Source organism: Pangasianodon hypophthalmus, chromosome 19, assembly GCF_027358585.1.
Source record: "Pangasianodon hypophthalmus isolate fPanHyp1 chromosome 19, fPanHyp1.pri, whole genome shotgun sequence".
Lineage (NCBI taxonomy): Eukaryota > Metazoa > Chordata > Actinopteri > Siluriformes > Pangasiidae > Pangasianodon > Pangasianodon hypophthalmus.
In genome coordinates, this window is record NC_069728.1 from 15190296 (window position 1) to 15207837 (window position 17542).

The following is a 17542-nucleotide window of genomic DNA, read 5'->3' on the forward strand; positions in this document are numbered from 1 at the left end:
TTTGGGGTGTATAAACTTATGACTGTGGAACTAGCTACAGCTACAGGCTGTTTTGACGCATATTACACTGAGTGTGTGGTACAGTGTGTGGTACAGTGTGATCTAGTTAATTATTGGCAGTTTGGGCACCAGCACTGGACTTTATTAAGAGGATTTAGAGAAAATCCACAGCATTCATCAAAACCAAAAAAAGAGCACACTGATACTTTCACACACACACACACACACAGACACACACACACAGGCTCACATCACGAGTTTAATCTGCGCTTGCCAACTTCACCGAGCCTCAGGCTTTAATCGGCACCATTTCTCGAAGACAAGGTGATGCCATAATGGCTGTGTGTTGGCATGACTGAGGGTCACGTTACTATAATGTACAGTCTGAGAAAAGAAAATGAAAATCCCAGATATGCTGAATGATGCCACTTACTGCAGTTTGCTAACGCTTCAGAACAACACTTTTTATTTCACCGGATGATTCTGTATGACTGGAGAAAACTAGACTAGTCATTCAGCACTTTACCATGAAGTTGATTACTTTCCTGTAACAGCATGTTCCTCTTACACCACAGCAATCTGTCAAAGCTAACAATCTTTTATTTATTAAAGACTGATACTTCATACTGTTTATCCATTTATAGTTACCAGTCTCTCTTTTTTCTCTCTCTGGAAAGTTAGAAAGACAAAAAAACTGCAGAGCGGAATCAAGAATTCAGCACCGTGGTATAAAATGAATTACTCGACGTTACCTTTACTCTCCGGATGGCATAGGAGTGGCCCAGCATTTGAGCTACAGGCTGGCGGACGTTTCGCAGATCCCACACACACACGCTGCAGTCAACGGCTCCCGTCGCCAACACATTCTGTAAAGAATAAAATGTCTGAATGTTGACAGGTCACATTAGGATGTATATACGGATTAAATTTAAAGTCTTGACTGTCAGAAAGAGTTTCATCAGGCATCCTAGAAGAAGTACAACAGTCAAAGATGCAAAGGTTACACACAACTAAACATCAAAAACACAACATGACTGGCACTTATTTTCGGTATCACGAAATGTCTTTACAATAAAAATAAACTGCTGGAAATCCACAGTGTTTTCTAAACTGTTCATTAAATCTATAATAAAAATGATTACCGGGTTAAAAATATTTTAAAAAATGGACATAATAATAATAATAATAATAATAATGAAAGAACTGAAAGTATAATATACTCTAAGACTGATATTCACGTTTACATACAATGTGAACATGGATGAAGAAACACAAAAGGCAATCAAATAGATTTACTTTCAGATTTCAATTAGAAAGGGTTTACTGATGAATTCTATGAACAGACCAAATGAACCTTACACCTTTTTAAATATTTACTTATGAACCTAGTTGACTGTAAGTGTTTTATTCCCTGTATGAGTGTTATTTTCATCTCTCATGTTTTTATTTGCCTTTTGTTATTAACTCATCTCCATGGATAATGAGTGAAACCTAACGTGTTTTCCTATGACATGAGAGAATGAATGAAAGTAAACCCTCATGTGCATCACTGAGGTCACCTGGTCATATTTGCACCAATCACAGCTAAGGATCTCGGCTTTGTGTGCCGGAATGGCCAGTCGACACGAGCCTGCTTTCACGTCCCAAACTCTCAGCGTGCCATCTCCTAGAAACACAGACAACAGCGTATTATTAATAACATGACCGTGATTTTAGTAACGCATTGAAAAATAGCCAATTATTCCACATGTGATATATCAGTAATTCGTGGGTTGACCATTCATCATTTGCAACATAAGCTGAAAACTGTCTATACACTAAGATATAACGTCAGCACATTTTACTATTGTAATGTGCAGCATATAAAGTGTTTATCAGGGCAGCACCAGTATTAGAAAGCATCTTAATCTGTAATCATAAACGTTAACATGGGTGTTGGTCAAAACCTGGAAGTCATATGAGGAACTAGGAAATGAAGGAACACTGAAACATAAGAGTACAGAAATGCACACATACAGTAATATGACGAGACTTTAGCAACAAAACGAAAGCACATGAGTGTGTAAACAGACAAACTAAGCATTCACTAAACAGGGATCAACACCAATCACCAGGCAGGGGCGGAGACCAGACACAAATCAAATCTAAATTCATATGTCAAAGAAAACTAAGAAGCACAAAACATGCACAATGTGCGTCTCTTGCTGTGGAGACTTACTTACTGTCTGTTACAAAGAACTGACACTGGAGACTCCTTCCATAAACATTAAAAAAGTCTCCTTAGAGAAAAGCATTTTTCTTTGTTAAATACCTTTTCTTAAAAACCACTTATTATTACTCTTAGATTATGTGGTGCGTCCAACATACAAGTCCCTGTGAATTAGCTGTCACTATAGAAATGATAAGTGCAGAAACTACGTAAACAAATATGAAAACTCGACAGAGGCGAGTGCGTGATGATTCAGACCCGGTAGCTTGCACATGTTTATTAGCAATCTAGCATCATTAGTCTTGTAGCTCCAGTGCAAATCTAAAGAAGCACTTTAGAGCTTTTTGAGAAGAACTTTTTGAGTCTTGATCGACTGCATTTGGGGAATAGAGGAACGCAGCGTACAGTTCATTTTTAGCTGAACCGCTCTTCTTAAACGGTACGCTACAATCAGCAAATGGTGGTCCTGCCAACTTCTCTTGCAGTTTCAGGCTGCACTAATGCTGTAACTGCTGCGCACACACTAGTACAGCAAATGCAAACCGTATCTAAATCTCAGAAATATTCCCTCTCCGACCATTCTACAGAATTCTGTGAACCATGACGTTCATTTCAAGGAACACTTAGCCATGAAAGGACGAACAGCAAAACTGCCAAGACGATGCGTCAGTGTGTCAAAATGTACCAGCTAGACACTGAATTTCAACAAGCATCTCTCTCTCTCTCTCTCTCTCTGTAAAACCCTCTATGACCTTCATTCCTATAACAGAAACCCCCAAAGGAGGGGATTGCCTCATAAGGCCCTGTAATTCAACACTACATTTAACATTCTGTAGTCAGCAGTAAGTGAGTTGTGTGTCGGCCATTCATCGTATAGCACGCGTGTCCGTGGAGACCTGCAACATCAGCACCGTTTACTCCAGTGAAAAACAGTCTAGAGCTGACCAGAAAAAACATCATTCTAGTGGCATTGATTATTGTACATATGCTCTGAGTTAAAGTCTGTGCATCGATGAACTCATCAAGCATTTTCTACTGTTCTCTAAGTCAGAGAGTCTTAATTTCAGTTCTTTGGTTTGAAGTTTTCCCCCGCTCGCACCCCTGAATCAAGCGATCAGATAATTATTAAGCCTTTAATGGTTTGGGTGTGTGTGGGGCTGTCTGCCTGTCTGCCTGTCAGTCACAGTAAAGGAGGTGTGGCCTGTCTGCCTGTCAGTCCCAGTGAGGGAGGTGTGGCCTGTGTACCTGTCAGTCCCAGTGAGGGAGGTGTGGCCTGTGTGCCTGATAGATCCAGTGAAGGAGGTGTGGCCTGGGTGGCTATCAGCTCAGGCGAAGGAGGTGTGGCCTATGCACCTTGACAGTTCCAGTGAAGGAGGTGTGGCCTGGGTGCCTGACAGATCCAGTGAAGGAGGTGTGGCCTATGTACCTTGACAGATCCAGTGAAGGAGGTGTGGCTTTGTGCCTCAGTCTCAGTGACTCTGAACTGTATTTTCATTTTGAATAGTTGCTTTTAATATATTTTTAAACTCATTATACACTAAATCAGTAATCCCGAATTAAAATGCACATTGTACTCAGAAGAAAAGACAATGCAATTGAATAAATGGACACCCCTGTGTAATAAACATCTCTTTTATCATAATGTTTATCTTAAAGGCAGTTTCTAAGCATGGTAGTCAAGAGTCTTATAAACTTTCCATGCTTATGTGACAAGCGTTCACCTCTCTGCATACCAAACAAGCCTCTGCTTTGGACAGCTAAGTATAGAGCAACCAAAATATTCTCATTGACAATTCAATAACTCACTACTTGAATAAATGGCCTCAATTTACTTAACTACAGCTCGGGAGCTTTTATGCAGACAGTATGCACAATATGTCGCAGTCGATCAGAAAGCCGCAGTGCTGAGCTCGAGCCAAATGAATGCTTGCACAAAACTAAAACGTGTCTATTGCAGAATGTCATGTTTGTCCAAATGGACAGCTTTATTCAGCCTGGTGCATTCTACGCATTCTCATTAGAAGGACAGGAAACTTCTGTTCCTGGAACTACTGCCATTCTCCTAAAGTGGACTGCAGAGATTCCAAAAGAAACCAATTTCCGAGGATAAATTTGCATTTCGCACAGGGCCGGGCTGCAGCGTTTAGTTAAAACCTTTGATTTGCAACCCGCTCTGCGCGCTGTTGACTTTAATTGCAGCTAAATGGATCTCTCATCGAGATTGCTGGCACACTAAGCCTTTGCCTTTAAAGCTTTCATGGCATGGCTGCCAGCCGAGGCTGAGGAAGTCCGTATCTGCAGTGTGCGAGGGGAAAAAAAGCAGGATCGCTGATAAGCTTTAATCTTGTAGTACCGCTATTGTTTCTCTCTGCAGCTCTTCAAAGCAAACCTTCACTGTAAATGACATTATCATTCAGCGGTGTGCCACAGTGCTCCTGTAGAACAATAAAGCTGGATACACAGCACTAAGAAGCCACTTACATTAAAATCAGCAAGAGGCTTTTCTTATAACAATGACAGAATGTGACAGAATAGATTACTAAAATTAAGCTCTTAAAAAACTTTCATTTCTCAAATATTAGAATGTTCTAATATTTAAAAAAGAAGTAACCTTATAAACCATTATTATCTGTGAGTTTACAAAAATGATCTTATCACATTAGAGCTGTTGAGGTTTAAAAACAAGCAAAATCCTCTTGACTGACGTCTGAGCAATCAGCTAGGAAATAATCAATATACACATGATTTACTAAGATCCCAATTACAGATGCTCATTTGTAAGTGCGATCTGATATATTACATTTGTGTGTTGAAGGTGACCTACAAAGATGAACTGCATAAATGTCATTACACGCAAAGTAAGGGGAGGAGAACAACATTTAAACAAAATGTTAGCATGTACTATTGAGCGAACTTCACAGAGAGCTCAGATATGAAAGAAACGTCTAGAAGAGTAAAAGTAAAACTGGGCAAACGTATGTAAAATTCTGCATCAACAACATCGCCAGTTAATGGCACTATAATGTAATGAAAATGCAAAACATGATATGAAAACATAATGAGGAGGTCATAGACAGCAGAATATAAAGCCATACTCTGTAAATATTATTTCCTAAACCTTCCTGATTGTTACTACTGAACAATCCACAGGCATGACCAGGAAACTACTGATGTAAATACAAATGATCCGCTTTAACGCTTTGACGAGGGAACTTTATTCTGGGCCACACTCCTGCAGCCGGGGGTGTGAACTGAACCCACCAGCCTGCAGGCGCTCTTTCATCATTGAGTAAAGGACAGAAAGTAATTTCATGGTAGTGCATATGATGAGTGGCTCACAATTAATGCGCGTGAGTGGTTGTTCGATATACTAGGACCCCAGTTTAATGCATATTAATGGATAACTTTGGCTTAAAACTTGGGTTGGTTAAGCACATGAAGTATATTGCTGGTCATGTGTGATTACAGTTCATTTAGTGAATTAATTTATCTACTTGATAAGTACCTTAGAAAAGTGCTCGCCCTGTCGTCAGGAGATCACCAGTTAAAATCCCAACGATGCTACAGCAATATGTGGTCCGAAGTCAAGAAAGCAAAACTGGTCGTTCCCTCTGGATGGGAGGGATGATACACTCTCTCTCCCCTGTCAATCACAGCAACACTAACCAATCGTAGCCGTTTGTGAGCTCATGTATGCGAAAAAGGGCAGACGGCACTTTCCTCCGAGTGTGTTACGCTGCCCTATGTATGTAAATGTTTTAGCGATCATGAATGGGATGCGTCAATGGTTTGGAGTCAAGCCAGAGAACAGCCAGTCTAAGAGAACGTTATGAAAAGAAGCTCTATATTTAAGGAATAAAACACTCAGGATGTGATGTAATAGGAAACTAATTAAAGACAGGGTGGTGTAATGATGTGGAGTTACCGTGTTTTATTCATCCTATACCCCAGCAATTTGCCAACATGTTAATGAATGATGTACTTTTTAACCGTTTATATTTATATTTTTAATGCTGTGGTATGTCTGCGAAACAAGTTAGTTCCTGTTATCACTTATGTTATAGCAGCTATAAATAGTCATTCTGTCACCAGCCTCTTTTTGTTTCTCTCACTTGTCTTGACTTGATTCGTGGAAAACTTGCTCACTGTTACAAAGCGCTGGCCCTCGAGACTCTTTCCATAAATGTTTAATAAAGTCTACTTACAGTACCAAACTTTTTTCTTTGTTAAACAACATGTTTTTTTTTTTTTTTTTAAATCAGTTTATACCATAGCGTGGTTGAATGCTTGAATCTGACTGGTCAGAAGGTGTGCATTATTTTCGTACAACAGAATGTGCAGTTCTGACTGTAACCTGAATAATAGGTATATATTAATGAGCTCATTCTAATATGTTATTATTTCTATAGTAACAGCTCACACACAGGGCGGACCCTCCAGGTAATCCAAGACTAATAATAACCAGAGTTTAAAAAGCATGTTGTTTAACAAAGTCAAATTATTGCTACTATTATTGTTACTGTGGTGCCATTTTTTTTGTTAGGAAACATTTATTTAACATTTAGGGAAGAAATCTTTACGGAAGGAGCTTTGTAAAATTTATCAGCACAGGAAAGTCTTCAGGACAGAGGACTTTACGCTTCCTGGTTTCTCGATAAAATGAAAAGCTGTTTTTTGAGAAGGAGAGCAAGAGAGAGCCTGGTGAGGGAATGACTGTTTATGATGGCTATAACATAAGAGAGAACTGGAACTAACTTGTCTCTCGGATGTTCCACAACATTAAATTTAACTACAGATCGTTAAAATGTGACGTTTCATTCATTAATAAATGAAACATTGTAAGCGTTGGCAAATCATTGTGGAAAAACACACTCCAGACTGCGCTGGTATGCAAAAATATTGCATAATAATAATAATAATAATAAGCCTGGCAGCTATAACTAACAACTGCTTATTAAAAGCTGCTAGGTTATTATTATTATTATTATTATTATTATTATTATTATTATTTGTTGTTTTTGTTATGTTCATTGCAGTAATTTTCCTTCATTTACATTATTATTATTTATTCTATGAATAAATGTAGAATGCATCATTTATGTTTTGCATGAATAACTTTTTTTTTTTTATTTATTTGATGTCTCTGCATAAAGTCCTAATATTTTGAGTCAAAAAGAGTGCTATATTAATTAGGATTGTCATGAATAATATTATTATTCAATATATTCACTGCAACATATAGCTTAAAAAAACTATTCAAGTACATACATACAAAATATTTTGAGCCATATGTGATTTTTTTTTTGTTCCCACTCTGAAGGTTTTATTTCTATAAAAAGGCCTTATTAGTGAGGAACATGCTAAAACAAAAAAAGAATTGGCATCAAACTTAATAGCATTTTGTCCTCAAATCCTATGGACTATGTAATCACGGTAAAAGAAATGAGACCTCCTGGCAGTATTGATCTTTTAGAAAGATAATATAAAATTATGCATGTTCCTCACACAAATGATGCACAGATCAATTTTTAGAGTCAATCATTTCCCTCAGTATAAAGAGGACACATTTCTCCAATATAACACAACACAAAACCAAGCTACAAAACACAATTCCATCAAATTTCTTTGCAAATATCCAAAACACTCTTAAAATAAATATTGATCAAAAGCAGCAGTGTTTTTTTAAATGACGGGCTGCACAGCATGTTTGTAACCTTTGAGAAACGCTGTATCAGCAGAGGCACAAACACTTTTTCCACATGATCAAATTCAGTGTTGCTTCAGCATTGGGGCTTTCGCATTGATTTTCAGACATCTTTCATTACACACATGCTTATGGCTTTGGTGCTCCTATTTTAATAAGAAAGAAAAGGGCTTTCCAACATCACATCTGTGTGTAACAGCAGGAATAAAGCAATGCGTACGCATTAATGTGAGCAATTTACAATTTATTAATAATTGTGCATTAAAGTGAGCTATTAAACCCTGCAAGGGCCTGAATGTGCAGTTACAGTGGTCTTCTGCTGTTGGAGCACATCTGCCTCATGGTTTGAATATGCTGCACGGTTTGAGATGCCTTTCTCCTCACCACGGTTGTAAAGAGTGGTTATTTGAGTCGTCATTGCCTTTCTGTAAGCTCGAACCATTCTACTCTGACCTCTCTCATCAACAAGAGGATGGAGAGTGTATAAACTTCATAAAAATAAGCAAAAACACTCATTGAACACTTTATTAGGAACACCCGTACACCTACTCATTCATGCTCTTATCTAATCTCATGGCAGCAGTGCAATGTATAAAATCATGCAAGCAGCTTTGGGTAATGTTCACATCAACCATCAGAATGAGGAAAAAAATGTGATTTCAGTGATTCTGACTGGGGCATGATTGCTGGTGCCAGACAGGGTTGTCTGATTATTTCCGTAACTGCAGATCTCATGCGATTTTCACTCACAACCATCTCTAGAGCTTACACAGAATGATGCAATAAAGAAAAAACATCCAGTGAGTGGCAGTTCTGCGGACGGAAACGCCTTGTTGATGAGAGAGGTCAACGGAGAACGGCCAGACTGGTTCGAGCTGACAGAAAGATAACTCAGACAACCACAAATGTGGTGAGCAGAAAAGCATCTCAGAATGCATAACCTTGAGGCGGATGGGCTGCAACAGCAGTAGACCATGTTGGGTTTCACGCCTGTTAGCCAACAACAGAAAGCTGAGGCTGCAGTGGGCACAGGTTCACCAAAACTGGGCAGTTGAAGACTGAAAAACCATAGACTGGTCTGATTTCTGCTGAGTCACACAGACGGTAGGGTCAGAATTTGGCGCCAACAGCACAAATCCATAGACCCTACCTGCCTTGTGTCAACAGTCCAGGCTGGTGGAGGTGGTGTAATGGTGTGGGGAATGTTTTCTTGGCGCACTTTGGGAGCGTCAATACCAACAAATCATCACTTGAATGCCACAGCCTATTTGAGTATTGTTGCTGACCATGTGTTTTCCTTCATGGACACAATTTACTCATCTTCTAATGGCTACTTCCAGCATGACAATGCACCATGTCACAAAGCAAAAGTCGTCTCAAACTGGTTTCATGAACATGACAATGACTTCAGTGTTCTTCAGTGACCTTCCCAGTCACCAGATCTCCTTTGAGATGTGGTAGAACAGTAGATTCGCAGCATGAAAGTGCACCTGAAAATTCTGCAGGAATTGCGGGATGCAATCATGTGAACATGGACCAGAATCTCAAAGGAATGTTTCCAACATCTTGTGGAATCCATGCCATGAAGAATTGAGGCTGTTTTGAGAGCAAAGCGAGGCCCTACCCAGTATTAGTATAGTGTTCCTAATAAAGTGCTCAGTGTGTGTATATAAATTATTGACACCCCTAAGAAAAATTTTAAATAAATGCAAACAATTTGCCATTCTTTTATTCACGATCTGCTACATTTATATTTATCTACTATAAAATAAAAGAATCAATGATAACCTCCGGCTATACAGGCAGCCACCGTTGAGAGCTTTATTTCTGAAGCACCGGCGCTCAGCAGGGTTGTGCGTTGCTTTATTTGGAACACAGCCGCTGGCTGAAACATTGAGGTAACGAAGCACATGAGCTGCAGACTCTCTGTGTGAGCTGATAAGATCTGAACAGAGCAGCTGGGAGCTGAACAACTCCGGGACATGATGACAGAACCTTATGATGCACTCAAGAAGTACAGTACAGTGTCTCCACACACACACACACACACACACACACACACACACACACACACACACACACACACACATGCAGCATTTTCTCTAGCACTCTCAACTTTCTCTCTCGCTTTTCTGATGACAAAAAATCATTTTTAATATTTCTCTCAAAAGAATAACAAGTCTAAATGAAAAACCTTGTATTCGTTCACTTTAGCAGCTCAGGGCACAGGCGTTTGTGTAACTAACCTAATTATTTCACAAACAGCAACACTATTGCGAAAGGCTGTTGGAGACGTGTACACCTAAAGACTAAAGCAGCTAAAACAGTCAAAGGTTGTTTTCTGTGCAGTGAATTAGAGAGTGCGTGAATGATGATGACGAGGTGCTCGGCACTGACCTCAAGTGGGAAATTACAGGAAAAACTCGTGCTGAAGGAAAAGCTAGTCCTGTATACTTCCTGAGGAGGCTGAGGAAATTCGGCATGTCACCTGGGATCCTCAAAAACATCTCCAGGTGCACAGAGATCATATGAAACTGCTGCTCTGACATGTGGTTTGGCAACTTTACTGCACAGGACAGAGGGTGATCCACACAGCCATGAAAATCACAGGGACGGCTCACACTCATAAAGCCTGGTAAAGAGAACTAAAGCATTACAGCAAGAACATCCAGGAAATCCACCATCCACCACGCCCATCTCTGTCTTCTCCTTACACATAGTGCACTACTGAATGCATAAAATACTGCAGCATGCACTTCACAGGACGTACCAGACTACACCATCAATACTGCACAACACCTCGCTTCACGTAAATATGACAATGACTACTTTTACTGCACTTTTTTTTTTTTACTGTTACTTAAGTTATTTTACTTATACAAGTTATTATTATTAATTATCAGTTATTCGAAATCTACTGCACCGTCACCCACGTTATGTGTTACAGAAGAGCACAGACAACTTCTGATGCTCGGACTTAAACCCCAGTTTACTACAACGTCTCTTCAGCGCACTTTTGCCCTCTGCTTGTCAAAACAGGGAACATGTCCATGCACCATGCAGAGAAGTTCAGCTCAGGGATTATCAGCTCTGAATTAAGACTACTGATTATTCTGATAATTAATTAATCTATCAATTCCTTATTTTTGATTAATCAATTTTTTGACTTTGACTAAAAAAAATAATTATTTAAAATATATTAAATTGTAAAAATTATTTTAAAAAATATTGAACAACAAGCACTACTATAGAACTCTTAGCTAGGCTTAATTAAATAACAGGTCACTAAACTACAGTACAACATTATTGCCATTTATTAGATAATCTGTCACAGCATGAGAAGTGCTTTTGTCAACTAAATGAGACCCAAACTAACGTAAGGTGACTGTATTCTGTACGGCTTTACTGGTTCTGCACCCTTTTTTTTTACACCTACAGTATGTTTTATCTGCATTTCAATCCCTAATTTGTTCTAATTTGTTCTATTCCAGCCAGACAAATTCAAAACAAAGGCAAAATAAATATCCACTGCCTGTCTCTCTGGCTGGAACACCCCAAGGCTAAATTCATCTTGCTTGCCGCGTGTGTGTGCGCACGCATGAGGTGAATCATTTTCAGTGTGTGGAATTGACTCCAAAGCTTTAGGGTTGCCTCTTAGTCTTAGCTTCAATGCCTGGAATCAGTGAATCGACTCTTTTTGGGATCGACTTCGATGTGAACTGAAAGCAGGATGGAGACTTGAAGACTTGACGCACATATTTAGTTGAACTACAAGCTAACTGATTCAAATAGCATCAGTTATGAAATGATGCTTTCTGATAGTGCAAGAAAGATCGATAAATATGACCATAAATATAAGATATAACTAGAAAACTGGATAAGCTAGGACAACTCAATATACTATACTGTGGTTAATAAGCATGATTCGACCTGAGACATCGCACTTCCACTGTTTCTCACAATGACCTCAAACAAATGGTTATTAAAACCAAAATATTACTCACATGAAAACACACATCAGTTATGTCATGAGAACAGCAGTGTAGTGTCATGTAAAGAGTTCCCATACTTTAGAGGAGGTTTTCTCTGTGTTATTATACCCAGCCATTTACATCAAATGTGTCTGAGTGAAGTGAAGTGGCACTACAGCAGGCTTCAGAGCACAGTCCAACTAATCAATAATGAAATTCATTCCCAGATATTTTTATTACTGAATTTGATCAATTTTTTGATTAGTTGTTGCAGCTCTACTCTGAATTAAATTACTGTAATGCACTTCTGCATGAATGCCAATGTATCCATTAAGAAATTCCAGTTAGTCTAAACTACAGCAGCCCAGGTCCTTATAAGAGCTAGAAATGTTTAAACACATTAGTCCCTTCCTATTTCATTGACGTTGGTTTCCAGTTACTCTACGTATTGAGCACAACGCTTTATTCAGCTTAGTATTTAAATAATGTCCGAGCATCTTATAATACACAGCAACCTTCTACAGCCCAGATCACTTTATGAAAAAGTCATAATGTTTGACAAAGCCACATGCACACACAATCACTTGACATGTTCATACTGCTGCTCAGCACTATTAACAGAGTTTACAGTATCAGTACTACAGTACAGTATACAGTACTGTACAGTGTGTCTGTAATTATTGACTTTTGCATCATTAGTCACTGTGATACTTATCCTTTTGTCTGACAGAAAGAACATTATATTTCATTCCAAACATCACACAGGTTTACGATGAGAGGAAGTGTTATTTACTTTAAGACTATGTGTTCCAATACTTTTGCTCACCTGAAAATTTGGTAGTCTGCCAAGTTCTAAGTTTAGCAAATCTAGATGTAAGTATCAGGAAATGAAAGCTGAAAGTCTGATCTATCATCTCATATTCATCTTTTGATCTCAAACCCAGTGTATAGCAAAAACAAAAGAATTGGCCTTGCTGTTCCAATACTTTCGGAGAGGTTGTGATGTGTGTGTATGGTGGGGCTCTACTCTATTCACATCTGATGACTGGAGGTTGCTGATGATGGTGTCGTCTCAGGGGTCCTTCATACGTATGCGGTTTATTAGGTCTTTTCTTTTAGTGGTACTCAGATCATCTTAAAGAGATTAAGAATTTTGATTCACTGTACTACACAGTTTTGTCTCTGTTTGTCTATCCAATCACAGGGTACCTATCCTAAAAATCACAAGCTCGTCCTCTCATCCAGTAGCAGCTCTTGAGGCCTACAAGCCTCGACATCTGTCCTAATCATACTAATACCAATGACCAATGTGCTTAACTGTAGTTATGCCTATAGTTAACGTTATACAGATTCAAGTTTTCATTACTAGCATATTGCTGTCTTTATGGCAAACCATTATCTTCTATTGCCTATGAAAAACAACAGATATAAAAACAGACTGTAAAGCACAGCTCTTTCTCCTTCTTCCTGAGTCTTTATATTTGTTCTAATGCTCATTGTGTGTATTTATTAGTGTTGGCATTTTATTCCAACAGTTTCCCCTTACTTACAGTATTTACGGTAGATGTGCTACTCCAGCAGTTACAGTAGTTTGTCTCTTTATGTCGTAAATTAACATGGTGGTGTTTGTTAGACCTTAGCACGGGTTTGTTACTGAGCCATATAAAACATGGCAACCTCATGGGGTGCATGTCTACAGGTGCATGTACTGTATATATTGGCATTTACTGGTCCTGTTTTTACATTGTGGCTCTTTTTTATAACGTTATGTCTTTCCATGCATTAATCAAGAAATCAGTGAGCCCAGTAACACAATGCTTGTGGACCAGTAAAAATGTACACAATGCCAAAACGCCAAACGTTGTCGGTGTGTCCTGCACTTACCTGAGGTTGAGGCGAAGCAGGCTGGGATGTGTGGAGACCAGATGGTGCTGTACACGACTCCCTCGTGACCCTGAAGTGTGCACACGGACTGAGGGTGTTCTGGATCCCACTGTGAAAACACTTTTTTACTGCAAACACACGCCATATAGTTCACAGCTTACAGTACATATCATTTTTTAATGGGCTAAAGTGAGATATTAATTTTATATTGGATAAGATTTTTCAATATTTGTCGAGATTAGGTCTCTATTGGTTAAGCGGTTGGAGCTGAATAAGATTTGATTTTTTTTTTTTTTTTTTTTTTTTTTTTTTTTTTACACTTTGAGCCCACCCTGTTTTTCCCCACCCATAAACACAAAGCAGAGGTTCAACTCGAGAAAGCATTATAAAGGATTGGCATGACATCACTTTCAAGTGCAATATATAACATTATAATCACACAAAATCTGGCTCATATTGATTTATAAGAATGGTCACAAGTGCAGCCACTGTCCTATTTTCTTCGTAATAATCTCTCATGAGCACTACATGTTAGCAGGGTGCGGAGTGAAGGGGTGTGAGGGAGTGTCTATAAAATCACTGACAGGATGGCCATGTAAACACAAACATACTTTCTGGACTGGGGTTTTCTAAAGGAGTTTTCTCAGCCATGTTATACTTTTCTCCTGAGGTCACGGCTTAAACCATCATTATTTTTTAACACACTCTACATACTCTCCAGCTTATTCGTGTTATTAGTAAGAAAAAAAATGCAAAAACTATTGCACCTTTAAGCTGACTAGGAATTTCTTCTCAATTAAAAAATTATAATTAAATTCGGCTGCTTCCCAGTATAAGCCTGTACATAGTGTATTTAATTAACTTTTTTTTTTTTTCAAAAATATGAAATGTAAAGACTGCTCCTTTATTTAATATTCACGAATATCACTTTCGCGTATCAAATGTGAAACCTCAAGTGTCACTGTGTTCACTCGGTTTATGAGAAGTTTCCACATCAACGGCTCTCTCGTGATATTTGAAAATTTCTGATGGCTTACGAGTTTACTTATTGCTTCGCATTGTTGGCGATATCAGCCGATGTTAAGTGTAATTACAGTGTAATTTTAGTTATACAGCTTCTTCCTCCATTTTTTTGTCAACATATCTGAGGAAAATGTTAATATTACCGGTGGGTTTGTCTCGTTTTGTTTCCACTGTTCACACACCATTTACTTCATTCTGTTACACTGTTGTGACACCATGTATCTAATTCAGGTGTGAGCTGCGCTTTACTGTACGTGTAAATCAAGAAAAAGATGACCTTGGACTAAAAATTCATAGTCCAACATTCCGTTCGTTTGTTTCGGTTTTCCTGAGTAAATACACTGGAATGCATTTTACCCTACGTTCTGACTTCCGAGTTCAGTGGGATTTGCTGATAATTCCAAGTTCATGAGTTGCAGCACAACACACAGTGTTAACTACTGTTTTTCTAAATGAACAACATCTGATATTCGCTCAGTCAGCTCTGATTTTTTTTTTTTTTTGTCCCTAATATTTTCCGTCAAAAGGAGCCCAGTTTTCTTAAATCGTTTTAGGAATAATTTGATATAACTGTCAACAGTATAGTTAACAACTAATCAAAACTGGTGAAAGAAAACTGCCTGTGGTGAATTATATTAACTTTATTTTCACCCAGACAACATTCAACAACTTGAAAACATACATTATGTTTTACATAAAATGCCAATCAAATGTTCGTGAGCAGACTATATTTTAACATTTTTGCTCAAATGAGCATAGTGTAAATGCTTTGTTGTTGTTGTTCCTCTTTCGTCTGCTCCCATTAGGGGTCACCACAGCAGATTGTTGGTCAGTGTATTTGATTTGGCACAGTTTTTACACCGGATGCCCTTCCTGACACAATTTTTATCTGGGCCTGGGACCAGCACTGAGAGCGCACTGTTGCACGCAACCCCAGCAGCTGGAGTTGGTTCCCTGGCCGGGAAATGAACCCGGGCCGCAGCGGTGAGAGCGATGTGGCCTGACCACTAGTCCTCCAGGGACCCTGTAGTGTAAATACTCTAAAATGTCAAAAACTAATCAAGGATTTGGTATAAGTGAATCGAGAAATATTTATTATTAAACGTTTCCTTAAGCAATGACTTAATTGAACAAAAATCTAGATCTAGTCTAATCTAGGCAAAAACCTTAATTTATGTTTTGTCTACAGGCTTAAAAATCTTACTCTTCAAGTTCTCCTGACTTTAACAAACCTCTCATTTACAGTCGCATGAGGATCTGAGAGCGAGCAGTTAATATGTTCTGCAGATGTAATTGCTGTTTGTGTGTTATATTCTGTGCTGTGTGGCAGTAATAGTGATTAATCAAACTGTAATAAATCCTAAATCACTCAGGTGTTCAAGAACTTTTGACTGGTAATGCATGTAAAATATAATCTTATCTAAAAAAGTGAAGTTTAATTAGGATTTGTTGTGTTTCTCACCACTTTGGCGGTGTGATCCCAGGATCCTGACACCACCAGGTTCTCGGTCCGTGTCTGGCTCCAATCCACTGCATACACCTGAACACAGAGTAACACTTCAACACTGCGGCTCTGCTGTTTACTTCTTACAAATGTCTCACTGACTCAGGCAGTGTCTTTAAACTGTAAAGCACACCGGGAGAAATAATAGTAAAATATCAAAAACGTTTGATTTGCATATGTATTATTAGCAATATTAAAATTTTGCATTTTAACAGAAAGTTCTTCTAATGTTCTGGGATGCTCTTACGAGTTCAAGGGATTAGCAATAAAAGCTGCCATTTCTTTTTATTTCACCTAATCTCAGGTCAAAACTGCCTGACCATCATCTCTGTCCTTTACATATAATTATAACAGTGCAATCTGTGATGTTTAACAGTGTTTCTCAACATATAATAGCAATTTCAAAGATTAGAAAAATTGTCACAACAGTGCTATGAGAGAAATCTGGCTGGTTTCTTCTGTATATTTTTCCAGCCCTAAGATTAGCTCTGCTCCCAGCCCAAACAGAGCTGCCTTTTTTTTTTTTTAATAAAACTTCACTTGGATCATTCTGACATACATCACGCAGAATTGCTCCCCCATGTATAGAATCCTAATGAATAACTAAGTCATGCATTTCACCTCTTGACTGTGCTCCTTCAGTACTCGGATAGGCCCCTGTGGGTTGGCTGTGTCCCATATCTGCAGTGAGCCATCACCAGCTCCGGTCACCAGCACATGCTCGTTGTTCTCGCTCCACGTCACATCAAAGAGCCCATCGTTCCAGTCAAAGCTGTGCATAAGGAAGAACACACAGCAAGGGGTTAAGAACTCTGTGACAAATGAATCAACAGAAATGGAAAAGCCATGTCCAAACTAAACCTTCTCATGAGCACAATATCCGCTTCCCTCTGCTCCAGCACCAGCAGCGTTCCACATCCTGAAACGTACAGCGAAATTTTAAACACTCAAAATAAACACTTTATGCACTCTGGCTACATTAAAGGAAAGATTTACCCTGAATGACATGCATACTGGTTTATATAATTAACATGTGACCTTCAATAGCATCCAAGATTTCCATCCAACCATTTCCTGTACTTATCCTACACAGGGCCACGGGGAGCGTGGAGCCTATCCCAGGGGACACCGGGCACAAGGCAGGGGACGCCCTGGACGGGGTGCCAACCCATCGCACACACACTCACACACCATGGACAATTTAGAGATGCTAGTCAGCCTACAATGCATGTCTTTGCAGACTCCAT

General features: G+C 38.9%; 1 protein-coding gene across 2 annotated transcripts in view; it reads right to left on the bottom strand.

The window, feature by feature from the left end:
- pex7 (peroxisomal biogenesis factor 7) overlaps positions 1 to 17542 on the bottom strand; it is a 44801-nt gene that overhangs the window by 26194 nt on the left and 1065 nt on the right. For both annotated transcript variants that reach the window (XM_053242196.1, XM_026923339.3), the window contains exons 2-7: positions 17157 to 17214; positions 16917 to 17067; positions 16254 to 16331; positions 13769 to 13877; positions 1560 to 1666; positions 753 to 866 (exon numbers count right to left, since the gene is read on the bottom strand). In XM_053242196.1, coding sequence (XP_053098171.1) covers positions 753 to 866; positions 1560 to 1666; positions 13769 to 13877; positions 16254 to 16331; positions 16917 to 17067; positions 17157 to 17214 — 617 coding nt within the window. The remainder of the gene's footprint in view (positions 1 to 752; positions 867 to 1559; positions 1667 to 13768; positions 13878 to 16253; positions 16332 to 16916; positions 17068 to 17156; positions 17215 to 17542) is intronic.